At 46.3% G+C, this 22,467-nt stretch overlaps 1 protein-coding gene across 1 annotated transcript in view; it reads right to left on the bottom strand.

The window, feature by feature from the left end:
• Nucleotides 1–227: 227 nt before the first annotated feature.
• The window catches only part of WIPF2 (WAS/WASL interacting protein family member 2), a 39,784-nt gene continuing 17,544 nt past the window's right edge, over nucleotides 228–22,467 (bottom strand). Inside the window, 8 exon segments of the mRNA XM_070389806.1 lie at nucleotides 228–4,178; nucleotides 4,417–4,518; nucleotides 5,990–6,196; nucleotides 13,870–14,181; nucleotides 14,184–14,525; nucleotides 14,868–14,984; nucleotides 15,677–15,809; nucleotides 19,365–19,496. Of these exon segments, the coding sequence (XP_070245907.1) occupies nucleotides 4,138–4,178; nucleotides 4,417–4,518; nucleotides 5,990–6,196; nucleotides 13,870–14,181; nucleotides 14,184–14,525; nucleotides 14,868–14,984; nucleotides 15,677–15,809; nucleotides 19,365–19,427 (1,317 nt within the window). The 5' untranslated portion in view covers nucleotides 19,428–19,496 and the 3' untranslated portion in view covers nucleotides 228–4,137.

Genomic DNA, 22,467 nt, shown 5'->3' with positions numbered 1-22,467 from the left:
CAAACCACGACACCCCCAAAGCAGCAGACTTCTTCCCACTCTCTGCCACCACTTGTGGCAGTAAGTATCCCAGACAAGAGTACACAGTTTGCAGGTTTTTTGTGTTTGTTTTTAAGCAAGGTTTAATTAAACTGCACGGCATCCAGAAGAAAGAAATGTACCAAAGAATCCAACCTGAGACCAGATTACACATTTGGGGGGGGAGTGGAATCAATGCTAAGTGGGGGGAGGGAGTACTGTAATCAGAAACGCCGCCAAAATAAATCATACAATAAATTATTTTTTAAAAAGAGAGAAACTGATCAACATGCCAAGATGGACACGCACATACATACACACACTCTTCACACACGTCACTCTAGTCTTGTATTCAGTGTTGATGAGGGCTCCCGTGCTGGTTGCCATGGGAAAAGACAAAGGTTAGACACGAGAAGAGAAGGCTCAGCCTCTCTGCCACCAGTGGAATGAGGTTCAAGACAGTTAAGAGAGGGAACCCACTCACTTGTCAGAAACAAGAGTAGAAAGAAGGAAACAGCAGTTTATCAAGGAAGATTTAATTGCTTCAAAGAGGGACAGAGGAAGAAAGCACAGAAATCTAACACAAGTAAAGGCACAATGAATGTGGAGTTGAATGGAACCAAACCCTTCCTTCGGTTAGTTATCCTTTATTTTGTTTTTGTAAGTGTTTTGAAGGTGGTTGTCGTTTTGCTTTATTCTGCTTTTAAGAGATGAGTCCTGAAGGCAGAGTCGTAATGCCTCCCATTCCCTAAGTTAGGGTGGCGCCCAGAGAACCACCATGACCACGTGGAGCTGGGGACTGAGATTCAACAGGGAAAGAAAGCCTACAACTGGAATGTCAGGAATCTGATCTGTAGTTCATTGTAGGTTGGGTTTCCAGAAGAACAGACAGCTCAGTGTAGTGCCATCAAAGGGCCTCAGCCGCCCTTTACTCCACCCCCAGAGCTTTGCAGAAGGGAAGGACCCTGGAGTCACACTCCTCCCCCACTCCCATAAGCATGCAGCCTACAGATTATTTCAAGTGATCAGGAGAATTAAAACACACCCCAACCCTGAGTTGCTCTGTAGCAAGTCTATTTACAATTTTCTCTCACCTCTCCCTGGAGGTGAGTCTGGGTTTCAAGCTGGGAAGCTGTGGGGTGAGGGGATGCCCCCAGTGCAGTGGCCAGTCTCCTCGCCTCCACCAGCTGAGAGAGCTGGTATACTTTCTGGAGGCCGGAGCCTCCCATCTGTTGGTGGGAAAACCTGAAGTGCTCTCGCTCAGCAGGCCCAGGCGGTGAAACTACTGGGGGCGCTGTGGCTGGAGGAAAGCCCCACCAGAGAGAAAACCTGGAATATTAAAGTGCTGTGATCCAGGTCTGGGGACCAGAGATGAGGGACACGGGGACATCGAGCTCATTGAAAAACCTGGAGGCCACTGGCCTGTTTCCCAGAAAGGGCGGTAAGAAACAACTATTAAGTTTTTCCCACTTGAGAAAAACAGCATAAAACCAAACCCACATGAGGGCTTTTAGCACAGCTTCCTGATGCTTAGCTGGGCAATGTCTCTTCCTTCCAGGAAGGAATAAGGGAGTTAATGGGACTGGGCAACAGCCTCAACATGAGACCACCCAATCTTCCACTGAAGAGACGACATTCCCACAAGCAGATAAAAAGAGCAGTTTAAAAGGTGAGAAGTTTTAGTGCTCTTATAGCCAGCCCACCTCAAACCTATATTACAAGCTTTTTACAGCGTACAAAATAGATCAGTAACTATGAGGCTCACATTCCCATTCTTCAATAGTAAATATACATGATAATAAATCTGTTATTAACAAAGGAACCAAATAAGGTATAAGGCAAAGACATTTAAATAGGTACTGTGTCATCAACATGCTCTGCGGAAGAAAATCCAGCTGACTAGATCTAGTCCCAGGCCTTTTCCCATGAGGCCAAGAAACTGAAAGTACAATCCATACCCACATGACACAGTCCAAATTCTGGGGAATATGGGGGGCAGCAGGGCACAGGGGAGGACGAAGAAGCCCCAATGAAAACCTGGGGTTTGGCTTTTACGTGTAACGCTTATTTCAATGCTCTGTGTTTGAGTAGTGGGGGTAGTGGGGGAAGGTAACACTTTGATAACATTATACAAAAGGCATCAACTCCCATTTCAAAAACAAATGGGAAGACTTCACAGTCCGAGTGCAGTAACCGGTCAGTGTCTACCCTGGAACTCTGCTGCAGTGTCAAGTCTTGCACTTTCTCCTTTGCCCTCCACTAGCATCCCCTCTCTCAGCTCCCCTGGCTTCAGGATGCCAGGGATACTGCTGAGAGGTAACTGCTAACAGATGTGAAAATAAGAATTATAAATAAAAGAACGATTAGAAAAAGTGTGTTGCGGTTTGCCTCAACAGTCAGTATGGTCCAGGGGATGGCAAAGGATAGCAGACCCCAGACAAGTAACCCAAGTTACAAGCTCTCTCATCTAGCAGTGGGAAGACCTGGGTTTCACTGGGCACCATGAAAAGACCCTTAGTTTGTGATTCAATAGATTGGAAAGTCCCTAGGACAGTTTAAGCCTGTGACGTACCTGGTGAAAAGTCTTCGTGGACTTTTCCCCATTTGTTCCAAACAATAGCATGGTTCCTCTGCTCTCACTCTAAGCTCTGAGCAGCCTCTGCACTCAAGAGCTTAAGCAAACCACACCAGCTGGATGTGGAGCTCCATTCTGCTGTCGGAGAAGGGCAAGTCCCTGTACCATGATCCAAGCTCAGGTCCTACCTAGATTGGGAACCTCCATTTTCTCTGGGCTCTTCAACTAGGACTTGGAAGATGAAACAACACTGCTGGCTGCCATAGAAGATCAACTGGATCGAAGCACACCTCACCAAAGTCATGGTGCTTCTTGGCACAGAGGAATCTTTGACTCCCCCAGAAGCTTCCTCACCTGTCTCTACTCAGAAATGTTAACCTATGCAGGCTTGCGGCAAAATGGGGAAGGGAATGGGAAGAGCCTGCTCAGTCAGCTGGGCTATGAATTTCAGAGCCGGTGGGCCTTAGTTCAAAGTCTTCACAGCCCAGAGAGCTGGACCTTTCCACAAGGTGCTTCACCCTTCCCTCCTTTGTCATCCTGGGGGCTGCAGTTTCTGAACAGGACTGAAAGGGCCAGGGGCTTCTGGAGCCAGGCAGTAAAAGACTGAGGCAGCCTCAAGGTCAAGGTCAAGGTTAAGGCCAAGGCCCTATTTTCCTATCTCTCACTAGAGGTTTTAGGGATTTGAGAATCCATAATGAATGAATGAAAGGGACTTTTCTCTTGAGGGGATAAGGTGGTGAGAGAACGACAACATCCCTCAGCCTCAGCACCTGCGGAAGTGGAGCAGGGAGTCCCAGAGTGCTCCCACCATGGCCCCTGGTCCCTGTGCTGCAGAGGAACTGACTAGCTCTGAAAGGATGCCCAGTTTATTTCACCTTCTCTTTTCACTGATGTTTAGTTCAACTGGTTAGTATTTAGTGTTTATATCCAGCCTATTTCTGGGTATGGGTGTGGGGTGGGGTTACAGCAAAACCAAAATACCCCTAAAAATAGAGCAGATCCATTTCCTTGCCTATGCTCCAAACGTGACCTTTAAAACAGATCATTTCTCTGCAAACTCCTTTCCTGTTTCACTAAAAATGCCCACTCCTGGAAGTCCTGGCCATACCAGCTTCCTAAAATGAAGAAATATAATGTAGCCATCAAGTTCCTCTCTCCCCACCCCACTACAGTGGGTAGGAGAAGGTGGGAGGACCATTCCCACCCTACCCCGACAATGAGTTCATTCATCACAACAAGGCACCTTTCCCCAGAGGAAAGCAGGAGACATGGAAGCTGCTTCCTCATTTGGCCAGCAGGGCTTGCTAGAGGGATGGATGCAGGGTTTGAGGCCCTACTGTCAATACAGACAGTCCGTCACCAAGTCCAGAGATGAGATGCATACACAGATGGAGGTGAGTTGGGAGGACGCTTGGAGTCTAGAGGTTGGTTGCACTGGAGAAACACATCAGGAGCTGTCATGCAGATTTCAGGGGAATGGAAGGGACCATCTGAGAAGAGGAGAGGGTCCATCCTTTTCCTGAGGAGCAGGACCAAGCCAGGCTTCACCTGAGAATGGGGGGCTGAGGTGGGGCTCCACGGGCAGCTAAAAAAAAATAAATAAAAACCACATACATAAGGTCACTCACCAGACCCAGAATCACCCAAACATTCCTAAAACAAGAGACAGACAGGCTCTTTGAGCTATCCTTTAAAACCTGGGATGAGGTTTTGTCTTTTTAAGAAAATGCAGACAAGAAGAAGCAAATGTTAACCTAAGAAAAACACACATCAATTCTATAGCCTGCATAATTATGGAGGAACTTTCTTGATTCTCTTCTTACCTCGGTTTGTTTTGCTGGGATATATTCTCTGAAAGTGTTTATACTCTTCCGGAGCAGGAAAGTCTTCGACTGGATGGAAAGAATACTTTGACTCAAAATCATCTGCAAAAGGAATGGAGCATTAATTCCTATCACCGCCTAATTAATCCCTAAGTCTGCCTCGGCTCCCACACGCCTCGCCGCTACTCCTAACCCTTCCTGATGCACTGTGAGGGCCTGCCTTGCTCAGTAAACCCATGAGGACGGCAACAGCTCTCCATGCCTGGTATGCAGAGTGTGTTCAAAGGCTCTTTACACTAAGGAATGAGTCTTTGAAATGGTTCTTTACTTCTTTCCACAAACTGGCTCTTTACAACTTTTGGTTTGGATGTTTCCAAACCAGGCACATCCCAGTAAAGGAGCCCAGCTGTTTGCCTGGGAGGGGAAAGAAATATAATTCTGTTTTAGTAACATAGTCATCTTAAAGACTATCACCACGGGAAACCAACTGAACTGAATCCACAAACTGGTAGAAATTAAGCTAACCTGGGAATATCTGTCACCAGCTACTGAGAGATTTTGACCAGGTTAATTCCTTCTCAGTCTGGGCTCCCCTCAGGGAATTCTGTAACACAGCTGGGAGAGCCATGGCATGGCCTCTGCTCCTCCCTCCCACGGCTCCTCTACATGAAAGCTCAAGTTTCCTATGGGGGTGACTTGATTACCATTCCACAAGGCATATCTTCTAAGCAAAAACCCTAGTCCACTTAATAGGAAGAAACCAGAGCAGGGGCAGGGAAGAGGTAATCACTAAAGAGTCGACAGTGCGCAGGCTAAAACGGACCATGCAGATCTTTCCAGACTTCCTCAACAGTTGTTGTTCCGTTGCCCAGTCGTGTCCAACACTTCACAACCTCATGGACTGATGCACACCAGGCCTCCCTGTCCCTCAACAGAGGGTCTAACAATACCTGCTGGACAGTCTTTACTTGGTGCTTCATCACAGACCTAATGAATCAGATTCCCTCAGGTGGAGCCCAAGATTCATTTATAACCTTGGAAAAGTGGACCTGATAACTCTAGTCCACTTAGTCAATCTCCTTGTTTCACAGATAAGGGAAGTGAGGTCCAGAAAAATGAAGTGACTTCTTCAAAGTAACAGAGCTAGTCAGTGGCTTTGGATTATCAGATAAATGCTGTGCATAGAATGTTCTGTTTTCAAAGGTCCAGAAAGGAGCCTTTCTTCCTCAGAGAATATGAAATTCCTGTCTCAATAATCCTGAAGAGGATACAGTCTCGGACCTAAAAGCTAACCACACATAATGAGCCTTGAGGAGCAAGAGAGTTAGCAAAACACTTCCTATCAGAGTTAACAAAACACTTGCTCATTTTACTTTTAATCTCTTCCAAAGCAATTGAGCTGAGAATTCACCTAAGGAAAGTAATGTACGTGGATAGGAACAGAAGTCTGAAGGGAAATCAGGAAAGGAACTGCAGTGAAGAGGGTACCAACTGGCCATGCCCACTGTGCAGTGGCCACTGGAGTCAGTGAAGTCCCTTAGGAGCTACAAGACTAATACCGCTAGCTACTCACCCAAGAAAGATCGGACAGTGGTGATGGAATCTCTGTGGCCATTCCTCAGGGGCGGCGGTGGTGGAGGAGGCCCGGCTGGCGTTCTTGAGGGCGGAGGTGGGGGCTTTCCTCGGCTCAGGGGTTCTGACCCGTGCACTCGGTATGGTGGTGGGGGAGGGGGGGCATCCCTGGCACCATTTCGGATCATTGGTGGTGGGGGTGGAGGAGCTGCAATTAGAATCGAAAGCAGTTAGGCTTGGATGCAGAGACAGTGATGGGCAGAGGGATGTGAAAGGCACGGGTCAAAAGAGCACCTCGGCACCTTCCCGAAGAGCCAGCCTCTGGGAGCCTCTGGGCAGCATGTTGATGTCACACCCCCTCCTCTCATCCCTGTTTCTTTTTCAAAATTTTTACTTTCTTTATTTTACGTTATTTATTTGGCTGTGCTGATGCAGTATGTGAGATCTTAAGTTTCCCTGATTAGGGGTCAAACTCGTGCCCCCTGCACTGAAAGCAGAGTCCCAACCTCTCAGATCGCCAGAAGTCCTCCTGTTTCTTTAGCAACATCACATTCTTCCAGAGACAAAGTTCAGAATGAACAGATGACCCTTTTTCATTTCCCATGACAAGTCAGGCAAGAACTCTACTTATTCGTGATGATTCCTTCTTGGCTTTTCCACGCCTGCCTCCACAATTCAAAGTCAGGGCTTTCTCACTTTTAGCTGGTTCTACTGCAAAAAGCCTCGCCATTGTTTTCCTTGCTTCTGATCTTTTAGCCTTCCCATCCATTCTGCATACCAACTCACTAATCTCCCTCAAATACTAGCTCAAACTTTTCCAAGCACTTTGCATTTCCTACCTCATAAAGTTTCAAATCCTTAGCTTCCACAAGTATCACCCCACGATATTCCTTGCTTACACGTAATCTACCACGTAGGTGACCTGATCTTGCCTTCGTTCTTTCCATCCTTGCCTGCCTCCTAGGTCGAACTGGCACCATTCCACCCACACTCCCACTGTTACCTCTGTCTCTCTCTACTACTCTACTATGCTATAATTATTCATTATATGTGCTTCTTTCCCAGTATACTGTACATTCCTTAAAGTCAGAGCAGTGTCCATTCATCTGAGTTCCCAAGCTCAGCCAGATGTATAGCAAATGGTAGGAATTTAATCAATATTTGCTAAATAACCTGAATTACCTATGCTTTCCTCCTGTGACCAGTCCTTACTATCAAATCCTACCTATCCTTGAAGGTTTAACTCAATTCCCATCTTCTCAAGGCTTTCTCAAAGCAATCCACTCTATTCTGATTTCCTCCTTTGTTCCCTGGCAGCATTTAGAGACTATGTCACTTATTCCAGCACTCAGCAGCACAGCCTAAAATGTGTGCCTTTCAAATTATGTATAATAGTTTCATTGACAGAAGTTACATATTTCCAGTGACAGACTCATTGCTCAAAAAAAATCGGAAAAGCCTCTTAAGAATTGTCTCCAAACCCAGTCAGACAGATCCATAATTATTATTATATGATGGTCATTTCCCATTTTCTGAGGTTGCACCACCAACAAAAATATTCTTAACTATATCTTAACTATGTCTGACTCTGACTTTTGGCCATTTCCAAATATCAAATTCACCCTTAAAAGACAATCTGCCATCAAGTATTAGATAATACCAAAAGCATGCTGGACATTGGACTTCCCTGGTGGTCCAGTGGTTAAGATGTGTCTGCCAGTGCAGGGAACACAGGTTCGATCCCTGGTCCAGGAAGATCCCACATGCTGCAGAGCAACTAAGCCCACACACCACAACTACTGAGCCGGTGTACTAAATCTTTAAAACTTCTTATAGCCAGCCCCGTACAAGTATGTGGCACTATCCCCGTGGCATTGCATAAATGAGGAAACGGGCACTCTGGCTATTTATCTAAGGTCACAGATCTAACAGACCCAGAACAAGCCTACTCTTTCACAGTAAGAAAACTGCTACATACTGCTTTTCATAATTACCACAAGTATTAATTACCTCCCCAACAAATGTATAACCCAGTGAGATGGAGGTATGTCTTTTGGTACCTAGGCTATGCCCAATAAGAAGTTGTTCCTTACACAGTACATAGAGATACTACTGTGCTTAACAAACAACACTGTCTTAATAATTAGAGTATATATTATTCCTCCTGAATTACTGTCAGAATTTCTATAGAGTAACCGTAGTTAAGCATGAAACAGTAATGGGTTGATGCTTATAGACAAGGAGTCTGGCACCTTAGGCCCAGTAAATGTCAGTTTTAGCTTCCCACAAAACACATTCAGAACGTAAACTCTCCCTCAATCTCCAAGGTCTGTGTAAGCATGGACAGTGTCCATTAGAAGTAATAATTAAAGAGAAACCTCCTTAACACCTCCCAGCAGATCTCTGAACCCTGTTTTCATACCAAATCTGTTCAAACCAAAGCTCTTTCAGGTCATCCTCAAAATATTTCCCTCATGGTCAGATTTCTTCAGTTCAGTTCAGTCGCTCAGTCGTGTCCAACTCTTTGCAACCCCATGAATCACAGCACGCCAGGCCTCCCTGCCCATCACAAACTCCCGGAGTTCACTCAGACTCATGTCCATTGAGTCAGTGATGCCATCCAGCCATCTCATCCTCTGTCGTCCCCTTCTCCTCCTGCCCCCAATCCCTCCCAGCATCTGAGTCTTTTCCAATGAGTCAACTTTTCGCATGAGGTGGCCAAAGTACTGGAGTTTCAGCTTCAGCATCATTCCGTCCAAAGAAATCCCAGGGCTGATCTTCAGAATGGACTGGTTGGATCTCCTTGCAGTCCAAGGGACTCTCAAGAGTCTTCTCCAACACCACAGTTCAAAAGCATCAATTCTTCGTGCTCAGCCTTCTTCACAGTCAGATTTCGTAGGGTCCTGGAAATCTGTGTCTACCCAGACTCCCTGGTGGGGATAGGGCAATTAAAGTAGACAGCATCAGCCAGGCTCAAAAGGACACCAGTGAGGCTGTGAGCAGGTGGCAGTGATGAGAGCCAACCTGGACAGGCAAAATGGAGCAGGACGAAGAACCACCTGCTTGGCTTCCTTAGCTCAGGGATGGAAATCCTGACCAGGTTCTACTGTTTGTCACATCCAGTTTTAAGACTACTTCAAGTGACAGAGCTGGAACCCAATGACCCCAAGAGACAAGCAGTGTGTAAAAGAAACCTCAGGGTGGGAAGATCAACTTTTGTAATCCAAGATAAACCCAATTTTGAGTAAAGCGTGATGTTATTGATTCTTTTGTTTTAAACTGAAGCAGGGCTTCCCTGGTGGCTCAGATGGCAAAGAATCTGCTTGCATTGTGAGAGACCCAGGTTCGAACCATGAGTTGGGAAGATCCCCTGGCGTAGGGAATGGAACCTGCTCCAATATTCTTGCCTGGACAATTCCATGGACATAAGAGCCTGGCAAACTATAGTCCATGGGGTGGCAAAGAGCTGGACAGGACTGAGCACACAGACATAGCTGATTTACAATGTTGCACTTACATCTACTAAACCCAACCTCCCACTCTATCCTTGATTCTTTTCAAAAGAAAAAAATGCCCTTTAAAATAGTGTTTTACTCTACAGAGAAAAAATTCAAAAAGAAACTTTATGGACCAATAAGAAGGGATATTTTTGGTCTCTAAGCACCCTGGGCACGGCAAAAGACTCCTTTTGCCTGTTTTACATATTCTTTTGCCTTTTTACATATTCTTTCAAATGTAAATCATTCATAAAGAAACAAAAGTACATTATAACATGTTATCATTATCATAGTATGATTAATTAATAGAAATAAGTCCACGAAAACTACCCAGAAGCCCTTTGCATAAATCCACTAAGCTCACCAGCACACCACAGTTTAAAAAGCACTTCTATGCATTTTTTCATTTACTATGAATATCATTTTACAGATCATTTTACAGATCAGGAAACAAACTCAGAAATCAGAGCGATAGGCCCAATCTCATAAACAAATGGAGCCAATACTCACAAGATCTCTGACTAAAATATCTCAATTTTTTTTTTTTTCAGAGTATCATTTTTAAGAACTGTTGTTCTGGTTACTAACAGAGAAGGCAATGGCACCCTACTCCAGTACTCTTGCCTGGAAAATCCCATGGATGGAGGAGCCTGGTGGGCTGCAGTCCATGGGGTTGCTAAGAGTCAGACACAACTGAGCGACTTCCCTTTCACTTTTCACTTTCATGCATTGGAAAAGGAAATGGCAACCCACTCCAGTGCTCTTGCCTGGAGAATCCCAAGGACGGGGGAGCCTGGTGGGCTGCCGTCTATGGGGTCGCACAGAGTCAGACACGACTGAAGCGACGCAGCAGCAGCTCTGGTTACTGATGCAGAAAGTAGGCCGAGGCCAATGGCAGGCTTCAAAGTTGGTGATGGCTAATAGAAGAATAAGACTTATAACTTCACAATATTCTAAAGAAATCACAAAGAAAGAACTGAGAAGTGGGAAGCAAGAAGTTTACAGACATTTAAAACGACTCAATTCAACCCACGGAAATTACATTTTCCCCTGCTTCTATTCCTGGTTGGGTTTAGAAAGATATGTGCTCTGGCTCAGTTAAAGGGTCATTTAAAAAACATTCTTTAGTTAAAAAAATTTTTTTAACCAAAACTTTGTAAAATCAAAGGTCATGTTGGGACTATATCCTTCCAGCTAAAGCCAGAGAGATACAGGGTTGGCCATGTACTAGGCTCCTATGTGACCACCTGATGCCATGGCCAGCTCCCAGAACTGACATCTCTGTACTTAGTCAAGCAGCGTGCAGGCTAATGGGCCTTTAATACACGCTTCCTGGTGACAAACCTCCCTATTCGATGATTTCACCTATACACGTGGGGTGTCTAAAGCCAAAGTTCAACAGCCATTTGTGGAGGGTGCCGCTCAAAGCCCAGTGATAAAAAAGAATTGTCGCTATTTAGTCTCTAAGTCGTGTCTGACTCTTCTGTGACCCCATGGACTGTAGCCTGCTAGGCACCTCTGTCCATCGGATTTCCCAGGCAAGAATACTAGAGTGGGTTGCCATTTCGTCCTCCAGGGGATCTTCCCAACCCTGGGATTGGGACCTGGATGTCTGACAAACAGACTGCTTACCACTGAGCCACCAGGAGAGCTTATACAACAGAATATGGGAGCCAAAATTCCTGGGCCTAAGAAGGGCTTCCTTGGTGGCTCAGATGGTAAAGAATCTGCCTTCAGTACAGGAGACCCAGGTTCAATCCCTGGGTCGGGAAGATCCCCTGGAGAAGGGAACGGCAAACCACGCCAATATTCTTGCCTGGAGAATTCCATGGACAGAGGATTCTGGCAGGTTACGGTCCATGGAATTGCAAACAGTTGGACGCGACTAACACTATAGAACACTAAGAAGGCCCCAGAGAGCTGTCAGAGTCTCATTCACTCTCTACTTTCACCTATTTTGAAAGATGACACAACTTCTTCGCTTGATTCAGAGTCCAGAGAGCTCACCGTCACACTGTAGAACTCCTCTCTTCCACCTTTTCAAAGGTTCCTGAATCTTTTCCTCACCCAGTTTAGCAGCAGGGTCCCTTGTGATAACCACTCCCTTACACACCCCCTTACCTCCCTTGCCTGACTCTCCCTCATGGTCACACATGCCTACAAAACGCTAACCTGGGTAATTAAACTCTGCCCCGACTCAGGACTGGCAGAGACGCAGCTGAATACACGTCGAGCTGATGAATCTCACTTGAAACATGTGGCCCCTAAGCTGGAGTGAGCCTTCTGTGTCACTGGTCATCGCAGCACACTTCCCTCTTTCACTCACTCACCCGTGCGCCCAGATGGCCAATTCATGCCCTCTTCTGTCCTCAAATCTCCCTCTAACTCCTTACCCACATTCACAGCAGATGTCCTTGCTTTCAAACTCACCAAGAAAATAGAACCACAAAAACAAAAAAACAGAAGAAACTTTCCACACGCTCCCATCACTACACCCACCTACTCACTTGCTTCTTTGCCTATATGCTCAGTCATCCCTCCTGCTACCCAGAAGAACTATCTGAATTCTTACCTAAGATCAACCCTTGACCTGTGGATCAGATTTCATTCCTTTCTGCCTCCCTGAGGATTATCCAGGCAATCTCCCTTCTCTACAGGATCATTCCATCAGCATACAAACAGATGTTGAAATCTCTCCCATCTTGGAGCATGGGGCAGGGGGATCAGCCCTCAATCTCATATCCTCCTCCAGCAACCGTTCCGCATAGCTGCAGCCCTCTCCCCTTACAGCAAACTCCCTAGATGTCTACCGCTGTCTTCATCAAGGCCTCTCCTATTCCCGCATGCTTGAACCCAATCCAATCAGACTTTCGCGTCACCCTCTCCTCCGCACTCCACTAAAACTACTCAGAAGGGTAGTTTGTGGATCCTCAAAATGACTCTTCGTGTTGCTGAGACCAGTGTCATTCTCAGCCTTCAGCTTAGCTGACCCACCTGCAGCACAGGCCCCAGGTGCTCACTGACTATCTCGGACTTTTCCCATTACTCTCTCCGCGTTCCTCCTTTCTCCCTCACTCCAGGCCTTTTCTCAGCTTCCTCTGCCTTAGTACTCTCAATGCTCTGGCCTCTGCTATAGGAAGGACTCACGCCCCAGACTTCTCCTCTCCTTTAATGAACTCACTCCCCAGGTGGTTTCACCCCAGCATGTAGTTCTCAAAATTCTTCAAATTCCCCTCTCTAGCCCACACCATCCCCCTGAAGTGCAGAGTCTCAGAGCCAATCGCCAATCCATGATTTACCCTCAGGTCTCAAACTTGACATTCAAAACTGAACACCTACAACTTCCCTTGTGGTTCAGTGGTTAAGAATCCACCTTCCAATGTAGGGGACTCGATCCCTGTTCAGGGAACTAAGATCCCACATGGTGTGGGGCAAGAAAGCCCTCGAGCTACAGCTAGAGAGAAGCCCACGCATTGCAACTAAGACTGGAAGCAGCCGAACAGATAGATATTTAAAAGCAAAACAAAAAAACAAGATCGATGGAACACTGATCTTTCCCCAAAGCTGCTGTGACCCACGCATACACCATACACCCAGTTCACTGCCCTAGCCTCCCAAGTGCTCTCCCTTGGCCCCTCTGTCTTCCTGTGGTCTTTCTCAACACAGGGTCCAGTGACCTTTTCAAAAGGTAGATCAATGCTACTTCCATGTTCCCATCCTCCCCGCAACCCAGTGGCTCCTCATCTCACACGGACTAAAACCTGAAGCCTTCACAAAGTCCTTGGCTACTCTTTCATGGAATCCAGCTTCCTGACCTCCATGTCCTGTCGCTTGTCCCATCGCATATCCTGGTCTTGCCACAGCGGTCTCCCTGCTGTCCCCAATCTCAGGGCCTTAGCATCTGCTGCTCTCAATGCCTGCTTAGTGCATTCCCTCAGTTTCTTCAGGTCTTTGCCAAACTGTCGCTTTATCAGTAAGGCCTTCTCTGACCCTACTTTTACCCTCATCCCTGCAATTTAAGTATTTCCTCATCCCCACCCCAGTACACCCCATCCCCTTTCTCTGCTTCGTATTTCTCTAAAGCATCTATATACTATGTGTTTTATATATATATTTTTTGCTTGTTTTCTTTATACATACACACACATATATATTTTTTTCTATTAACTTATTTTCCTCAGTGTTCAGAACAGGATTTTTTGCCTTTTTTTTATTTATTGCTGTTTCCCTAACAAGAGAATCTGACATGTAAAAAGGCACTAATAAACCTGTCCAATGAGTATTCACTTCAGTCACTGAAGAAGAGCTTTGGTGAGAAGGGTGAAAAGGAAGAGAGACTCAGTCTGAGTATGAGGGGAAACACAAGGTACTTCCAGGCACTTACCTGCTCCCCGGCTGGGAGGGTCACGGGTTGGGGGAGGTGGCCTATTACTCTGTGAAGAGGGGGAGGCTGAGGTGGGCGGAGGAGGCGCCAGGCCTCTGGCAGGCCCTGGAGTCTTCCTATGCAAAGAATTGTGTCTCTGTGGCAGCTCGGGGGCTGACTCATTCGTGGGGCTGGAGGGTCCGTTGGGGACCCCAGGAGGCTGGCGGTAAGGCGGCGGAGGAGGAGCCAGAGACTGGCCACTTGGTCCCGATCTGACATTCACAGGGGAAGGAGGCGGCTTGACTGGGGGTGGAGCAGAAGGTCCCTCTCGACCGGGTGAAGCCTCTGTCCAGGCGTGGGCGGCAGGGGTTTCTCTCTGTTGTAGGCCGCGGCTTTGTTGCTGTGCATAGGCAGGGGCGTGGGCGGGGCGTTGGCACGCCTCCCCGGGGGAGGTGGAGGAGGGGCAGAGGAGCTGTGCTTCATCCCGGTACTGCTGGTGGGATTGGGCCGAGAGAGGTCCGGTAACGAGGGTCTCTGCGTCCGGGGCAGCTCTGGGAGTGAGGCCCGGCTGCTGTCTGTGTCATCTTGAGGACGCCCGCTGGCTGTGGTCCCTGGAGGCCTCGGGGCAGCAGCTCGGGAACTGGGGACTTGGAGCGCTGGCTTACCAGCCAGGTTCTCTACAAATACAGCAGACAGCACCAGGTCAACAGAGCCAGGTGCACAGTGGTGAGTTATCTCCGTGTCACCCCGCCTCCTCTGTGCAACCTGCATGGCAGCAGGTACGGTGCTGGGTTTTAACCTGGTTTCAGGCTCAGGGTCCATTAGCAAATACTACTGCTACAAGTCGAACGCACTTTCATCGAATGCCTCAGCTCCCGCTTTATTCTGCTCTGTCACTCCTCCCCTGCTCCCCTCTTTGTCGCACCTCTACCGTGCTCCTGATCTCCAGAGGTCCCGCTTGGGATCAGTCCAAAATGAACACATTTGAGAAATACCCTAAGGAAGTCCTTACCACATACCTGAACTGTCCTTGGCTCCCACAGGGCGCAGCTTTGGCACTCCTCCTTGGAAGAGGCCTCCCTTGGCCTGCAGGGCAGCTGCTCCAGAACCGTAACCTCCACTGCTCCCTTTGGGCTCTGGAAAGCACACCATTAGGATTGTCATTTCATGCGTGCTCTGAGCTGGTGACCAAGTCAATCCTGAGGAGAAACCCGTCCTTCTCCCTGGGCTTTAATTTGCAAACCGCCACTGCTTTTGTCCTTCCACTGAAATAGAAAGTGAGCCTCTCTGCTCCACAGCTTCAAGTGGGCATGGGGATGAAACTTTGGGCTGTGATGAGAGAGAACGAAAGGAACGAGAAGCCAGTCTTCCTTTATTTAGGGCACAGGGGTAACCAGGATGAAGAGAGTTCTCTAAGCTCTCCTCTCCAAGTCCCAGATGATCAGGGGCTGATGGCTCTGGGACCCAGGTGTGAGCCAGCTCCCCAGAGGCCCTCCAGCAAGAACACTTGCAGCAATTAAAAAATCATTACTGGCTTCAGCTTATCAGTTTTCAGGACTGTGGTGGTTCCCTCACAGAAAAGCCAAGGATGTGCCCTAACAAGCACGAGGCATAGGAGGAGACGGGAGGCTTAAGACCCCAAGAATGTTTCTCAAAGGTCAAAAAGAAATTTCTAAGGCATTCAAAAGTACAGATGAGAAGACAGTCACAGAATACCCTAACACAAAACTCCCACCCAAGATCCAACAGTAAAAATGACAGCCAGGCCGAGTCTCCAGGCCAACCCTGGGGTCCTGGCGGTTCGCAAGGCGATGCAGCTCAGACTCACTCTCGAGGATGGGAGCGCTCCGATCGTTAACGTTGGTCACCTTCTTCAGCTTAGTGCCCTTGCAGATGTCCTGTAAGAGGGCGCCTCGACCCCGCTGCTCATCTCTACTCAGCTTAGGTGGCTCGGTGTTTGCCTGAAGGAAGAGGGAAACAAAAGTTCACCCTCAATATCCTCTTCATCACAAGTTCAGGATAAATGTCTTCAGCAAACTGGATTCCATGCAATGCCTGTCTAGCCTGATAAGGTACATGTGCCAAAAAACACCCTTCTCACACCCTTTGCTCATGCTGTCCCTTCGGTGAAGGGACAGCTCTCCCTCCTGTTTAGAGGCTTCTGATAGGAGGCCTGCACCAATCTAACAGAGTACCTATGTGCTAGGCTTGTGTCAGACGCTTTATCTGTATTGTATCACCATCATCAATGCAAACATTTACGGAGTCCCTACTATACCAGAAGCATTGTGCTAATAATAATAAGCACATTACTTTCATTATCTCATTCAAATCTTGAAACAGTCCTATGACCAACTATAACAAGAACACAAGGACAGACACCTAGATTAATGGAACAAACAGACACTCCATAAGCAGGCCCAGATCTATAGAAGAAAAAATAAAAGTATAGTTCATCAGTGCAGAAAGGATAGGTCATTAAATACACGGTGTTAAAAACTAGTGGTTAATTTTCTGGGGGATGCACCATGGGGCATGTAGGATCTTAGTTCCCTGGCTAGGGCTCAAACCTGAGCCCCCTGGAGTGAAAGCTCAGAGTCCTAACCACTGGGATGCCAAAGAAGTCCAACAAGTGGTTAATTTTCAGAAAAAAATTATAAAGTTAAATACCTACCTTAGGGCTTTACTCTGGCTGAATTAAAAATTTCAAGTGTAAAAAAATAAACCCACAGAAGTACTATATGGAAAAAAATAGGTAAGGGGAAGGACTTCTTATCAAGACAACCAAAATACAGGAAAAGACCAACAGATCTCTTTATTATAGATTATTCACTTAGGAATATAATATGCAGATAACACACTGGAAGGAGAAATTATCAGTGACAAACGTAACATATGATAGAAACAAAGGTAGTGTTCTAAATCTATATAGCATTAACAAACAAGATGACTCAGAAATCAATAGGATAATAAGCAAGAAAGATTATATAAACAGTACTGAGGTTTCCCAGGTGGCTCAGCAGGTAAAGAATCTGCCTGCAAAGCAGGAAATGCAGGAGACTTGAGTTTGATCCCTGGGTCAGGAAGATCCCCTGGAGAAGGAAATGGCAACCCACTCCAGTATGCATGCCTGGAGAATCCCATGGACAGAGGAGCCTGGCAGGCTACAGTCCACAGATAGGATCACAAAGAGTCAGACGACTGAAGCGACTTAGTGCACACACATGAACAATACAGGGTGAAGAAAGTCAAAAGAGCCAGCAAATATGAAAAGAAAAAAAAAAAACCTTCAACAATAAAAAAAATACATAGTGTAAAACAGTATTATTATCTACCTATGATATTGGTTAAGGTTAAAATTACAAAAGGAGTTTGTTAGCTTTGTCAAGGCACTGCCTGCGTAGTGCCTGGCACACTGAAGATGTTAAAAAAACGTACAGAACAAAAACCTGCCCTGTGGTGGTCACAAGATTCAGGCAAGTCTAGCACAGGACTTCCCTGGTGGTCCAGCAGTTAAGACTCCGTGCTTTCACTTCAGGAGGCACAGGTCTGATCCCTGGTCACAGAACTAAGATCCTGCATGCCACGTGTGCGAGCGTGCGTGCGTGCTCAGTCGCTTCAGTCATGTCCAACTCTTTGTGACCCCATGCACTGTAGCCCTCCAGGCTCCTCTGTCGATGGGATTTTTCCCAGCAAGAGCACTGGAGTGGGTTGCCACACCCTCCTCCAGGGGATCTTCTCAACCCAGGGATCGAACCTCCTGCGTCCCCTGCGCTGCAGGTGGATTCTTTACCCACTGAGCCACCTAGGAAGCCTACATGCCATGAGGCACAGACAAAAAATAGCACAAAAGTCTAGCACAAGAGTTCTACTTCCAGAAATTAACTTGAAGAAAATAATTGGAGCAGTGCACAAAGATAATAACAGGAAAAAAACAGTTTATAATAGCATAAAGCTGAAAGTAATCTAAAAGGTCAATCAAAAAGAACAACGAGGAGGATGCCAGTTAAGCAACTTCAAGTGCCTACCTTCACCCTTTTCTGGCTAAACTCTACTCATCTTTCAAGATTCAGCTCAGCATCATCTCTCGCCAGAAGCTTCTCTTATGGCTACCTCCTCTCCTTCGACCACTGGTGAGGTGCCCTTTTTATGGCCCCATATATCTCTGCATAGCATGGATTTTGTCTGTTGACTTACCTGTCTCACTCATTATACTGGGAGCCCTTAAAAGCAGAATCTGCTTCATTTCAGGTTGTCAAGATCACAGATGATTTTTATCTGCTTCTTTTTGCTTATCTGCATATTTCCCCTTTTAATTTTTAAATAAATTCATGTGGAGAGTCAAGCAATATATAAGCTCTTACATGGGAATTCCCTGGCAGTCCCATGGTTAGGACTCTTGCACTTTCACTGAGGGCACAGGTTCAATCCCTGAGCAAGGAACTAAGATCCCATAAGTCAAGTGGTACAGCCAAAAACAATAAAAAATGTTTTTAAAAAATGAAAATTATAAAGTATAGAGAAAATTAAAGTATAGAGTAAAATTATATGGCTTTTCGAAATTGTAGTCAGCCAAGTCTCTGACACATAGTAAGCCCCCAGTGAAAAGGCTATGAGGGAATGACTAAGAACAATGCAGCGCAGTAACCTAAAGGCTACAGGGATCCAAGGATTAACTGTGGATCTTTGAACTCTACTCTATCAAGAGCAGTTCTGCTTTTACCTACTTTACTTATTGGTCTTCCACATAAAATTTCAACTGAAAAGGGAATCCAGGGATTCCCTGGTGGCTCAGTAGCAAAGAATCTGCCTGCCAAGGCAGGAGACATGGGTTCAATCCCTGATCCAGAAAGATCCCACATGCCTCTAAGCAACGAAGCCTGGGCGCCATAATTATCGTTGCCAGTGCTCTAGAGCCCAAGAGTCACAACCACTGAGCTCACGTGCCGCAACTACTGAGCCCTCACGCCTAGAGATCATGCTCCCCAGAGAAGCCACCTCAATGAGAAGCCCGAGCACCGCAATTAGAGAGGAGACCCTGCTCACCACAACTAGAGAAAAGCCCCCACAGCAATGAAGAGCCAGCACAGCCAAAAATAAATAAGGTTTTAAAAGGGGATTCATACATATTCTCAAACAAAATGTCTAAAACCCAAAACTTAGAAGGAAAAAAAAACACAAGTTGGCAGGTCTGAGTTCTAGTCCTAGTACTGAAACAAACTAGCTAGGTAAGTCTCTTTTGGGGCACAGAGAAAGGATACACCGACCTTTATGTCACAAATAGTTTAACAGGGAAGAGACACTGATGCCACCTGCTCAAAGCTCCACTTAGACTGAACCAGGAGAGGAAAGCCAAGACAAGCCATATGGTCCCAAGAGGACTTCTCAGGAATCAGAACTAATTGAGGAAGACAGACTTTTATTCAGTCTCCATCTTCCCACACCATATGTCTTACACCAGGAAGCCCTAAGTATGCATTCAGGTTTTGAGATAGCTGAGTGGAAGGACAACCTACCTGATGAAAAGTGGGAGGAGGAGGAGGACCGGGGGGTGGAGGAGGAGGAGGAGGAATTGGCATCCTTGCCCTGCGTGCAGTTGGCACTGCTCTCTCTCCGTTTTAATCTGCAGCTTTAGGTCACTCATATACCTGCAAGTTAAGCAGAAACAAATTCAAGAGAACAACTCTGCCCTGAGAGACACTGAGTACCAGAAGAACCAGAGGCCCGGGCACGACACCAGAGAAACTAGGCACTCATCTCCTAGGCGCACCGTGATCCAGTCCTGGGCTCGGTAAATCTCCGTTAAAGGCCAGATAAAAACAATACTTTAGGCTCTGTAAACTGTCTATGGTCTCTGTTGCACATTATTCTTTTATTTTGCTTTGACAGCCTTTTACATTACTAAATTTCATTTTTAACCGCGGTTTTAGGTTCACAGCAAAAGAGCAGAAAGTACTGAGTTCCCTTAAAACCTCTGTCCCCCCAGCCAAACATACAGTACCCCACTATCTGCATCCTGCTGTGCTGCATTTGTTATAACTGATGAAGCTACACTGATACCTCATAATCGCCCAAAGCCCACAGTTTACACTGGGGTTCACTCTCTTTTTTTAATTGAACTAAATCATTTCGTTCTTTTTGGCTTTGCTCTGCGTCTTCGTTGTTTCAGGTGGGCTTTCTCTAGTTGCAGCGCTCAGGCTTCTCACAGACGTGGCTTCTCTTACGGCCAAGCACAGGTTCCAGGACACGCAGGTTTCAGTAGTCTGCGGCTTGCATCTAGAGCACGGGCTCAGTAGTTGTGGTGCATGGGCTTAGTTGCTCCAAAGGCATGTGGGATGTTCCTGGACCCGGGAGTCAACCCGTGTCTCCTGCATTGCAAGGTGGACTCTTAACCACTGGACTACTGGAAGCCCTAGGGTTCACTCACGCAGTTGTACATTTCATGGGTTTGGACAAATATATAATGGAAAAGACCCTGATGCTGGGAAGACTGGGGGCAGGAGGACCCGGGGGTGACAGCGGATGAGTCGGTTGGATAGCATCACCGATTCAATGGACATGAGTTTGAGCAAGCTCCAGGATATAGGGAAGGCCAGGGAAGCCTGGCACTCCACAGCTCATGGGGTCGCTGAGTTGAACACAGCTTAGTGACTGAACAACAAATAATGACAACTGTCCAATAATGTAGTCGGCTCTCCAGGTGGTGCTGGTGGTAAAGAACCCACCTACCAATGCAGGAAATGTAAGAGACACGGGTTTGATCCCTGAATCGGGAAGATCCTCTGGAGGAGGGCATGGCAACCCACTCCAGTATTCTTGCCTGGGGAATTCCATGGACAGGGGAGCCTAGCGGGCTACAGTCCATGGGGTTGCAAAGAGCTGGACATGACTGAGTTACACAGCACGCACGTAAACACCAATGTCATACCATACAGAATCATCTCACTTTGCTAAAAATTCTTTTATGCTCTGCCTATTCATCCCTCCCTGCCCCCGTCCTTTGAACCCCTGGCAACCACTGAGCTTTTTAATGTCTCCATAGTTTTGCCTTTTCCACAACTGTCACACTGTTGGGATCATACAGCATGTACCTTTCTCAGATTGGCTTCTTTCACTTGATAATATGCATTTCAGTTTCCTCCATGTCTTTTCATGGCTTAAAAACTCATTTCTTTTTAGCGCTGGATAACATTCCACTATCTGGATGTACCAGTTTGTTTTATCCATTCACCTCCTAAAGGACATCTGAGTTGCTTCCAAGTCTTAGAGCAATTATGAATAATGCTGATATAAACATCCTTGTGCAGGCTTTTGTGAGGACATAAGTTTTTGACTCATTTGGGTAAATATCAAGGAGTAAGAATTGATGCTTTTGAACTGTGGTGTTGGAGAAGACTCTTGAGAGTCCCTTGGACTGCAAGGAGATCCAACCAGTCCATTCTGAAGGAGATCAGCCCTAGGATTTCTTTGGAAGGAATGATGCTAAAGCTGAAACTCCAGTACTTTGGCCACCTCATGCGAAGAGTTGACTCATTAGAAAAGACTCTGATGCTGGGAGGGATTGGGGGCAAGAGGAGAAGGGGACGACAGAGGATGAGATGGCTGGATGGCATCACTGACTCAATGGACGTGAGTCTGAGTGAACTCTGGGAGTTGGTGAAGGACAGGGAGGCCTGGCATAATGCAATTCATGGGGTCGCAAAGAGTCGGACACAACCAAGCGACTGATCTGATGACTGATGGATCATATGGTAAGAGTATGTTTTGTAATAAACTGCCAGAATATCTTCTGCAGTGGCTGTATCAATCTGCAATTCTCACAAGCAACAGGTAAGAGTTCCTACTGTTCCATATCTTTGCGAGAATTCTGAATTTTGGGCATTCTAATAGGTGTGCAGTCCTGTTGTTCTAATTTGCAATTCCCAAGTGACACGTGATGTTGGGCTCTTCTCAAGTGCTGACTTGGCATCTATATTTCTTCTTTGATGATGTGCCTGTTCAGGTCTTTTGCCCACTTTTTAATTGGGCTGTTTTCTTATTGTTGAGTTTTAAGAGTTCTTTATACATTTTAGCTAATGGTCTTTTATCAGTTGTACCTTTTGCAAATATTTTCTCTTATTCCGTGGCTTGTCTTTTCATTCTCTTGATCTTTACATTTTGAAAATGTAAAAAAACGTTCTTAGTCATTGTACCATACAAAACAGATCATGGACCAGATCTGACTCGTGGGCCAAACTTTACTGACCCCTGATATAGTCACATGACTGGAATCTGATAAGGGCATAAGTACTATGTGCAAATTTAACCCATCATCAGTGGCTGAACACTTAAAACTCAGAAACTATATGGCTGTCTCCCTATTAAGAGTTTCTAAGTGTTCCTCATTTCACAAATGAAACTAAAGCCAGGGGACTCTTACCCTAAGACACTGAAGTAGGGGGCAAAGCCAAAACCAAAACTCAAGAACAATACCTCCAAAAAGTCACCCTAAGGAAATCCCACTTCTTGAACCCCTAAAAGTCAAAAGCCAAATAACTGCAGAGGTTTCGTTCTAAACTCTTTATAGGAGTGAACAAAATCTTTCTGTGAATAAAGAACACTTAAAAACTTCTCTCAATG

Source organism: Bos mutus, chromosome 19 (assembly GCF_027580195.1).
Source record: "Bos mutus isolate GX-2022 chromosome 19, NWIPB_WYAK_1.1, whole genome shotgun sequence".
Lineage (NCBI taxonomy): Eukaryota > Metazoa > Chordata > Mammalia > Artiodactyla > Bovidae > Bos > Bos mutus.
This window is presented reverse-complemented; position numbering and strand designations above follow the sequence as displayed.